General features: G+C 35.1%; 1 protein-coding gene and 1 pseudogene across 1 annotated transcript; one reads left to right on the top strand and one right to left on the bottom strand.

Annotated features, from left to right (window-relative positions):
* Window positions 1-3: 3 nt before the first annotated feature.
* LOC113079853 (amine sulfotransferase-like) lies at window positions 4-4,304 on the top strand (annotated as a pseudogene).
* A 3,780-nt stretch (window positions 4,305-8,084) lies between these two features.
* On the bottom strand, window positions 8,085-10,674 carry LOC113079854 (RWD domain-containing protein 1). The gene is made up of 7 exons (XM_026252078.1): window positions 10,495-10,674; window positions 10,082-10,147; window positions 9,515-9,645; window positions 9,251-9,394; window positions 8,652-8,784; window positions 8,497-8,559; window positions 8,085-8,374 (listed from the first exon to the last, which is right to left on the bottom strand). Exons 1-7 carry the CDS (start codon window positions 10,565-10,567, stop codon window positions 8,262-8,264), a joined length of 723 nt encoding a protein of 240 aa, XP_026107863.1. The 5' UTR covers window positions 10,568-10,674; the 3' UTR covers window positions 8,085-8,261.
* Window positions 10,675-11,164: the final 490 nt, after the last annotated feature.

Raw genomic sequence — 11,164 nt, 5'->3', positions numbered from 1 at the left:
ACCATCATTGGTCAAGAGATATTTGTCAGCTTTATGCTTTCTGAGGAAATCTGAACCATCAGCATCTCACTCCTTTTTCCCACACTGCAGGCCAAATTCAAGTCATTTACAGATCCTCCCCTCCTTTCTCTGTTTCATGATCAAATGTGTTATGTGCTAAGATACGCTTCCTGATTTAATCAGGGCAGACAAGCTTCAAGTCCCAGAACAGACAGGAATCTCACAGTCACTCAAGAGGAGAAACAGTGAGAGAGATGGCAGGTAAGTGCATGGGTGAACTGACCAGGTAGGCAGCACACCATAGCTTAGGACTAAAACCCATCATTTGGCTTAATGTAAAAAATTCTCTCACAACATTATTTTTTTTTTTTACATAAACACTTTCTGCTGCCAAAACAATGGGATTTTAATCCATCTGGATACATACATTATTTTTTACATCACTTGATTCCTCCCTCATAGACTTTACAATAAGGTTCCATTTTGTAATTTTAGTTAACTACATTAATTAATATGCGCTAACAATGAAAAAACAACTCAATTATTTATTAATCTTAGTAAATGTTGGTTTAAACATTGACACGTTTGTTATAAAAATCTAAAGTTGTGCCGTTAATATTAATCAATGGAACTGATCTAAGATTAACTAGTTAACTATTTATAATAAATGAGGGAGTTTGGCCCTCATTTATTATAAATATGAATATTACAAGGTAAGCTGACAGGAAGGCTAAGCGTTATCTCTACTTGTGGTCTGTGGGAGAGAAAACACAACGTAACACTGAGTCTGTTTGATTTACATTTATATATTGAACAATATGTTCTCTTATTTTGTAATATAATGGGTATTGGAGTAATTGTATTTTGGAATTCAACATCAGACCGTGACGGACTGTTGTGTATCATTTTCTAGTGAAACTGGGCTGTGTTGAGAAAAATCTAAAAATCGCGTTCACCGGAAGAGAACTTGCATTCAAATCAGTTCTCTGTAGTTCTTACCGTAATATGAGCCCTATATAAACCCTCGAAATAACATTGCAGCTGGCCTGACCCCAGTCAAATGCTGGACATCCTTTATGCTAAGGTTTCCATGAATATATGTATGCCCTTTAATTCACTTAAGAGATTTTATGTGTAAATATTGTTTAGTTTGTTTATATCTTTTTTTTTTTTTTTTTTTTTTTGATGAATTCATATTTGCTTTATACATTCTCTTGGTGAATACTTGAATGTAGACACTGACATATAATTTGTAACATGTTTTAAATTGAATTTGTATCTTTATTTACATTTTTGGTCTCTCAGAGGGTTTCAGTCGGAGCAGTGGTGAGGCCCCTGAATATAAGCTGGTCCCTCTTAGAGGCTTCAACCTAATATCTGGAATCCACTCTCCCGAGGTGGTGGATCAAGTTCAGAACTTTGAGATTCAAGACTCGGATGTCTTTGTCATTACTTACCCCAAATCAGGTAAGCGATCTATTGGAGCCACATACTACAGGTAAAAGTGCAGTACAGAACATAACATCTCTTCACTTTTTGGATGAGAAAGTTGTAACTTACTGTTTATGAAACTGTATTTGTGTTGACTTAATCTTAGACAGTATAAACAAGCCACAGTTGCTATTATTTTTTATTTCTCATAAACCACTCTCAACATAGTGTGAACAAACACTACATGAACATTAGATTTATACTGTAATGTATATTTATTTATTTATTACTTTAAATCCATGCTTACTGAGTATGGCATAATTAAAAAATCTTAATCCGTAATCTTAAAAAACATCCTATTTGCAATTTATTAGTGCATTTGTAAACATGTTCTTGCTTCTGTTGATCATCTTTGCAGGGACTATTTGGTTGCAGCAAATCCTGAGTCTAATAGAGGTCAAGGGTGATGTTACAGCGACAAAGAGTACCATGGATTGAACTTTTAGATTCTAGGAAACAGTTTGTTTCTGCCTCTTCCCCTAGGATTCGAGTGTCTCATCTTCCATACAAATTCATGCCACTTGGACTGAAAAAAAAGAAGGGCAAGGTGAGCTCGTTTCTATCACCACTGCATCTGAATGTCTTCAGTGAAATAATCATGTACTGAATAATTATGACCACTGCCTTCTCTTGCAGTTTTGCATGTGCGATCTCCTTAAGTGTATTGCAAATGTTTACATGATCTCTTCACTCTTCCTAATGACTAATAGGTCATCTATGTGGCCAGGAATCCAAAGGATGTTTTGGTGTCTTACTTTCACTTTCACAAATATGCAAATATGCTGGAGACCCCAAAAGACTTTGCTACATTTTTTGAGAAATTCATGGAAGGAAATGGTAAACAATCTTTTCATCTAAGTTGTAATTTCAATCAAAGCAACTGTTTGACCAGCAATACTCAACATATATCATGTGTTTCAGTTTTTGGTAATTGCTGGTTTGAGCATGTCAAGAGCTGGTGCTCCCACAAAGACGAGATGAACTTCTTGTACATTACATATGAGGAGATGATTAAGGTTTGACTGGTTTGCTTGTTTTCTTGATAAATAAGATAAACTGTACTCTACCGTTTAAAAGTTTGGGGTTAGTAGGAATTGTTTTAAGAAATAAATGCATTTATTCTGCAAGGATGCATTCAATTGAATAACAGTAATAGTAAAAACCTTTATAATTGTACAAAATATTTTTATTTAAATTAGATAGGCTACTATTCTTTTGAACTTTCTATGCATCAAAGAATCCTAAAGAAGTATTACAGTTTATGGAAAAACACTTAGCTAAGTATATTAAGTTTTGTTTTCTTTTCCACAAATTAAATTGTATTAAATCAGAGCAGAAAGTATACATTGAAAATACAGATTAGGTATATATGCATTTTGTCTCATTTTCCCATACAAATATGTACTTGAGAGGCAAAATTAAGATGTCATGTTTTGTTTTATGAGAAATTTTAAACTAAAACCATGAAAATATTTTTGTTGTAATAAAATTAACTGAAATAAAACTTATTTTGTTTCTGTTGCCAAGGCAACATTTATTATTTTCCTGTAGTTGAACTAGATTTAGTCAAATAACATAGAATTTCAATAACTGTTGAAAGTTATTTTCAAACTTTAAAGTGCCGCTAATACAATTATGTAGACATTTACATTTAATTAACATATTTATTCCTTAATTCTTTCCTTTAATTGGTTTTAAGACAACCTGGAATTACTATCATAAAACCTGCGGACACCCTTAATGTTTTTACTGCATTTACTGATAAAATAAAAGCAGCCTTGTTATAAAGACTTCTTTCAAAAGCATTAAAGAAGAGAAAAAAAAAAGAGTATCAGTTCAGAATTGAACTTCTCAACCATGCATGCTTGCAGGACTTACGGGCAGTGGTTGAAAGGATCGCTTCATTCTTGGAGAGGAACTTGACATCACAGCAGTTGAATGACGTTATTGAGCACAGTACCTTCAAAAATATGAAGAACAATCCTCAGGCCAATTACCAGCAGATCCCTGTCATCCTGCTGAACCACCAGCTGGGAACATTTCTGAGGAAAGGTACATAACACCTCACTGTTTCAAGCACACAGATTAAGTAAAATCATAAAATAATACAATTAAAAATCAGAACACCAACAAAGTTTTGTGATTGTGAAAATGAAGAATCTGTCATCATTTACAGACAGCCTTTACAGTGAAAGTAAATGGTGGTTGCAGATTCTAATCTTTTGTGAAGAAAGAATGAAAGTTATACAGGTGGGGGACAACATGATGGAGTAAATGTTGACAGAATCAATTTCATAACATTCACAATAATTTTTAGTTGTAGTGAACTTAATAATTATACTTTATCTGTGTGCTCATTTTTAGGTTGACTAATATACTCCTATAAACCAAACTATCTCCTAATGTGTTTCCACCAATCCTGTCATTCCTACAATGAATTTATAGTTATATATAATTATATGTGCATGTAAGAATTACATCTGTTCTAAACATGAGGATAACATTTCAGAATGTACTCCCTTATCTCTTCCATTAAGTAATTTGAATTTTATTAACTTGAATTTAGTCATTGACTAGAATATAATCTTACTACCTTAACTCTGAACAGGAACTGTTGGTGACTGGAAGAACTATTTCACTGTGGCACAGAATGAGAGATTTGACAAAGTGTACCAACAGAAGATGAAAGAAGTTCCTCTTTCTTTCATCTGGGATATGAATGATCTCATCACACCATGATTTATTCAAGCTCATCAGCATGGTTTGAAATCAAAAAAGTAAAACAAATAAAGAAAATCTGAAATGGTTTAAAAGTTTGGAGTCAGTAAATTATTATTATTTATTTATTTTGGGAAGATAAAGCACCCTACTGTTTGGTTTAGAATATTTGGGGTCCGTTAAATAAATTGATAAATTTAATTTATTAATAAATGTATTCAGCTAGGATACATCTAATTGGCCAAAAGTGACAGTGTATACTTTTACACGGTTAATAACTTCTGAAATCCTGAAAAAAGTCATTGTTTTTACAAAAATAATAAATACACCTGTTTTGATCGTTTATAATAATAATATGTTTATATAAAAAAATAACTTTCTCTTTAGCATCAAATCAGCATATTAGAATGATTCCTGAAGAATGATGTTACATTGAAGGCTGGTGTAATGGCTTTTGAAAATTATGCTTTGCCATCACAGGAATAAATTTAAATCTATTCAGTTTTCAAGTTTTATCAAATTAAAGTTCAAGGCAGCGTCAGACAGATATGTGGCGTCACTCACTGCTGTCCTCTTCTGGAATACTGTTTTAAAAAGAGGATTTGTGTAAAAAATGTACAATTCTAAATCTTGTGTGTGCATTATTTTTAGTGAAATAAACAAATGTTTCAGTTAAATGCAAAATAAAGTTAATTCCAAACATATAATTCTCAAAAGGGACATAACGCACAATTTCACCCAATCTCATATTAATCTTGAGTATCTATAGAGTAGTACTGCATCCTTAAATGTGGTGGAGAGAGTTATTTCTGGATGAATTGGACAGGTGATTTGAAGCGATGGCCTTCAGTGTGGCGCGTGATGCAGTATTTAGTTAAAGCACGTACGCAAGGCTTATTCACCCTCGGCTTGTCGTGACAGCTGAAGTGGATCTTGTGAAATGTAAAGATGACTGTGTATACCATGAGCGCGCAGACTCCCCCACCAACATTTCAGCAGTTATTAAAGTCCTGCATTTCTGTCGGCTGAACCAGCAACTATTTCACAAATGGGAATACCTCATGACAATATTTTACATTCAAGCTACCCATAAGTTTTATAGTGAAAAGTACTTTAAAAGGTTCTGGAATGCAATAAAGTATTTTTAAAGCATTTGTTCCATGGATAATAATGACCCTTTATAGTTTAGATCTGGCCTGTTTTAGGCTTTTTCTTATTTTTATAATTTAGACATCCATAAATTATGGAGAAGACAAAACTTACTCATCATCTCACTGGATGTGCCTTTAGATGCACTGATTTAAAAATAAAAGAGTTTATATTTTCATTTTTAATTATTTGGTTATAAAGTAGTGATTTAAAGCTTTCTATAATAATAATTATATATATGTATATACAGTATTGTTCAAAATAATAGCAGTACAATGTGACTAACCAGAATAATCAAGGTTTTTCGTATATTTTTTTATTGCTACGTGGCAAACAAGTTACCAGTAGGTTCAGTAGATTCTCAGAAAACAAATGAGACCCAGCATTCATGATATGCACGCTCTTAAGGCTGTGCAATTGGGCAATTAGTTGAATTAGTTGAAAGGGGTGTGTTCAAAAAAATAGCAGTGTGGCATTCAATCACTGAGGTCATCAATTTTGTGAAGAAACAGGTGTGAATCAGGTGGCCCCTATTTAAGGATGAAGCCAACACTTGTTGAACATGCATTTGAAAGCTGAGGAAAATGGGTCGTTCAAGACATTGTTCAGAAGAACAGCGTACTTTGATTAAAAAGTTGATTAGAGAGGGGAAAACCTATAAAGAGATGCAAAAAATGATAGGCTGTTCAGCTAAAATGATCTCCAATGCCTTAAAACCAGAGAGACGTGGAAGAAAACGGAAGACAACCATCAAAATGGATAGAAGAATAACCAGAATGGCAAAGGCTCAGCCAATGATCACCTCCAGGATGATCAAAGACAGTCTGGAGTTACCTGTAAGTACTGTGACAGTTAGAAGACGTCTGTGTGAAGCTAATCTATTTTCAAGAATCCCCCGCAAAGTCCCTCTGTTAAAAAAAAGGCATGTGCAGAAGAGGTTACAATTTGCCAAAGAACACATCAACTGGCCTAAAGAGAAATGGAGGAACATTTTGTGGACTGATGAGAGTAAAATTGTTCTTTTTGGGTCCAAGGGCCACAGGCAGTTTGTGAGACGACCCCCAAACTCTGAATTCAAGCCACAGTACACAGTGAAGACAGTGAAGCATGGAGGTGCAAGCATCATGATATGGGCATGTTTCTCCTACTATGGTGTTGGGCCTATTTATCGCATACCAGGGATCATGGATCAGTTTGCATATGTTAAAATACTTGAAGAGGTCATGTTGCCCTATGCTGAAGAGGACATGCCCTTGAAATGGTTGTTTCAACAAGACAATGACCCAAAACACACTAGTAAACGGGCAAAGTCTTGGTTCCAAACCAACAAAATTAATGTTATGGAGTGGCCAGCCCAATCTCCAGACCTTAATCCAATTGAGAACTTGTGGAGTGATATCAAAAATGCTGTTTCTGAAGCAAAACCAAGAAATGTGAATGAATTGTGGAATGTTGTTAAAGAATCATGGAGTGGAATAACAGCTGAGAGGTGCCACAAGTTGGTTGACTCCATGCCACACAGATGTCAAGCAGTTTTAAAAAACTGTGGTCATACAACTAAATATTAGTTTAGTGATTCACAGGATTGCTAAATCCCAGAAAAAAAAAATGTTTGTATAAAATAGTTTTGAGTTTGTACAGTCAAAGGTAGACACTGCTATTTTTTTGAACACACCCCTTTCAACTAATTGCCCAATTGCACAGCCTTAAGAGCGTGCATATCATGAATGCTGGGTCTTGTTTGTTTTCTGACAATCTACTGAACCTACTGGTAACTTGTTTGCCACGTAGCAATAAAAAATATACTAAAAACCTTGATTATTCTGGTTAGTCACATTGTACTGCTATTATTTTGAACAATACTGTATATATATATATATATATATATATATATTATCATGTCTGTGAGGCAATACACTGAAAATAGGTTCATCATTGTGAAACGCTCATGTTCAAGCTAGAGACGGCAGAAAGCATGTTTTCTTTATTTTTTAAAAGCACTAGCAGTTTATAAAAATGACCCTTTATAGTTTAGAATGATGTATTACTCTAACCTCTATGAGCAAAAATGACTGCATATTTTAAGTTGTTTCCACTGCTAGAAAAAAAAAAAACAATCTTTGTGCATAGGTAACCCTCGGGAAAAAAAGTTCATTAATTTATTTTAATGTCGAATATATGTTAATATAAATATATGAAATGTTGGACATGTATACATTTTAAAAAGTGCCCCCCAAGAATAAAAATTAAACTCTGCCTATGGTTCCACCCTACATTTAGTCATGAAGAGCCACGATTGAAAAAAAAAAAAAAAAAAAAAAGGAAAAAACCTGTACAAAACCCGGAAATCAGAATTAGACCTTTGGCCATGTTTAGCATGAGAATCCAACTCTTTAACAGTGTAAACAACTCTGAATGCATAAAACAGCATTGTACCCTCCCTTTAAATATTGATACATAATATAAAGTCAATGTTAATCAGAAACAGTGGAGCAGAATCATTTGATTTTTCATCAAATTTCAGTGATTTCCTTAAGTGTTGATCTGAATATCCTAATACTTTTTGGTAAATATATATTTTTAATGGCATGTACTGAATAGATACAGACAGACGAAAAAACAGAACGTGATTGGAGTTAAACTCAGGATGTAATACCTGCCCGGTCACATCTATAGGAAACACCAGACTAATGCAACTCTTGTGTTAATGAGACCATTCAGCAAAATAAGAGAATGTTTTTTTAATAGCAATAATTGTAACAAATGACAACATGTTTGACATATATTGTAAAATCATATATGGTAGTGAATGAAAAAGGTTTTGTGTTTAGAATGGGTGAGCTAAAGTCATGCTCCACGAGGCTGCTACAGAGGACGTCGGCATCTATATGAGAGTTAACAAGTCAGTCCTCATCACTGCATAAATCCAGTGGGTTGAAATCAGGGTCATCCTCATCCAAATCCAAATCGTCCATGTCTTGAAACAATGACTCGTCTACTTCTACACTGTTCCCACCTAGAGGAAAAGAGCAAAGAAGACCAACTTTGAAGGACAATCAAGTTTAAAAGCTTCAAAAAGAAAAAGGCATCCTATGGCAGCTTGAATATAAAATAATAATAATAAAAGACATTGCTTACTGTCTTCCAAGAACTGGATATCTGATGTGTCAAGATTGTGGTCGGTCTCAAACAGCTGTTTTCCTGTAATATAAAAAGTAAATGAGCAGAACATGACAAAAGGTGGTTCAGATTTGGGTTTCCAAACTACTTTCAAGGTTATGATAGCAACTCACCTGTGAGTTTTACTTTTCCGGACTGCTCCTCTTCTTTCTGCCCTTTTTTCTTTAGTTCTGCCATTTCTTGCTCAAATTTAGCTTTCCATGATAAGAAGTTCTCAATTGTCACCACAGTGCCTTGGAATGCACGCTGAGAAAAGCAAAACGAAAACATTTTCCATTTTAATATTAAAGGATAGCTATGTTGTGGTACAGTTTGGCTGGTCTTTTTTAACCCAAGTGGTCAAATTTCTTTTGTTAGTCATCATGGCCCTCTACTGGTAGAAGCTGTACTTACACCTTTAGCAAAAGCATTATTTGTCTTCACTGACAGTCTTTCAAAAGTACTTGTTTATTGTTGCTAAACAAACTTTGGAATTGTTGCAATGTCTTTATAAGTTGTTTGGACTCTCATTCTGATGGCACCCATTCGCTGCAAAGGATCAACTGGTGAGCAAGTGAGGTAATGCTAAATTTCTCCAAATCTGCTCTAATGAAGAAACAAACTCATCTACATCTTGGATGGCCTTAGTGGGAGTAGATTTTCAGCATTTTTTTATTTGTGGGTAAACTATTCCTTTAATGTTAGTCTATTTTCAGAAGGCGCATACTCAAACCTTCTCAGCTTCTTCAGCCTCCCTTTCTTTCCTTTGTTTCTCTTCTTCTCTTCTGCTCTTAATCTGGTCAATTATTTCGTTAAGTTTCTCCTGCACAGCTGTCACCAATGTGAATATCATAACCATTCCCAGGTTTTCTTCAGCCTACGAAAGAAAGAGGTTATTAGGAAAAACTAAAGGAGAGTAAAAAAACAGCCAACATCAGTATGTGCACTTTATCAACTGTTAATGTGTCTTGCTGGGTAAGATGTCATTTGTGCAGACCTGTTCCTTTAAAAGCATTAGAATGTCTTCTGTGTATGAATCTTCCAGGTTCTCCAGTGAGATGATCTCACAGAGAGGGGGCTCGTCTGGGTATTTCTCCACATATGTAAACTTTAGGGTCACCTCCACCGCTAAAACAGACAGAAATCACATGAAAGCGGTACACACAGTAACCCAGACTCAGTCCTGAAGGGCCACTGTCCTGCAGAAATTTGCTCTAACTTGCCTCAACACACCTGCCTTGATGTTTCTCTAGTATGCCTAGTAAGTCCTTGATCAGCTGGTTCAGGTGTGTTTAGTTAGGTTAGGAGCTAAAATGGGCAGGACAGTGGCACTCCAGGACCACGTTTGGAGCCTACTGTATCATATTGGATACACACATTTATAGGGCCTCTCAGTTATGTATATATCTCTCAATCGACATTGTACTGCATTGCATTTTCGTCCTTCTCCTATATCATACTGCATGAGCCATAAAAGCGTTATATATCAAATATGACACTTAACAGGGATAATGATAGTAGAACACACACTGTAACATATTCATAGGAAAGCACATGAACTTACTCTCTTCATTTTCTCCCGCGTCAGAAGTAACTGTGATGGTGAAGCTTGTGGGCTTCTCGGAAAACACTGCATAAATGGAGATATTTTAAGGAAAGAAACAAACTAATTAAATATACAGAGCTCACCGTTGCTCATGTCTTATTCTCAAAGCCTGGACGTAAACAAGTATGTGTGGGTGACCACTGACTGAAGCAGTACGTAAACATAAATCTGTCACGACTTCTGCTCCACATCTTGTTTTGTTTTGTTTCTTAACCTGTGACAGCTTAATCTGCTGCTATAAAGAATTTAATCAAAAAGATGACTGATTCGCTCTTACGCTTAACTTACTTTGTTACATGAAAAGCCTCTCGGCTAACAGGCAGCGGGGCGAAGTTATAGGCGTAAAACATACAGTTTTCGGTCAATCTTACCTGTAAATGAGTCTGGGTAAATGGACTCTATTGCTTCTAGTTCATTCTTCTGTTCCTCGTCGTAGTCTGTCATATTTTTTGTCACAAATGTCCATAGATTTAAGGCTGCATGAAAGAAACGTGTGCTAAGGCCCAGCTGTCATCGATGTCGTCTGCAATCACCAGTAATGTCTGAGCTAGGGTCAGAGAGGCGTAACAAATAACATCCCAATTTGACTTGCTCTGCTAAACACAATGGTACCATTGTGGTAATTCATGTTGTCTCCGTCTTGAACCTGCTACAAAGATTGTACACAAAATAAATAATGGATAAAAATAAGAGTGTGAAAAGGCTCGATTCTGGCATAGATTATAAAGCCTGTCGGTCCAATCCCGACTGCCTCTCATGTCTCCACAATTTTAAATTTATGTATTTTGTCTTAATGTAATTTAACAACAACAAAAAAAAAAAAAATTTTAAAACCTTCTAAGAATCTAAGCTTCGAAGAATAAATTTATAACCATCTTTTCTTTTTTACTTATACATTTATAGTTTAATTGATCTATTTAGCTGGGCGTGTTGCCCGCTGAACAAGCGGGGTCAAGTTGGTTTTGTTTTCGATATTCGTGACACATTCAGCGGTAAACTCCAATAACTCCAAAACGAATTGCCCTAAAAAAATCTAAGCAG

This window comes from Carassius auratus, unplaced genomic scaffold (genome assembly GCF_003368295.1).
Source record: "Carassius auratus strain Wakin unplaced genomic scaffold, ASM336829v1 scaf_tig00029494, whole genome shotgun sequence".
NCBI classification, from domain to species: Eukaryota; Metazoa; Chordata; class Actinopteri; order Cypriniformes; family Cyprinidae; genus Carassius; species Carassius auratus.
This window is presented reverse-complemented; position numbering and strand designations above follow the sequence as displayed.

Coding starts and splice junctions, on each gene's coding strand:
- LOC113079854 (XM_026252078.1), bottom strand. CDS start 10,567: ATGACAGACTACGACGAGGAACAGAAGAATGAACTAGAAGCAATAGAG. Junction 8,560..8,651: donor CGGAAAAGTAAAACTCACAG/GTGAGTTGCTAT, acceptor TTTATATTACAG/GAAAACAGCTGTTTGAGACC. Junction 8,375..8,496: donor TATCCAGTTCTTGGAAGACA/GTAAGCAATGTC, acceptor CTTTTCCTCTAG/GTGGGAACAGTGTAGAAGTA.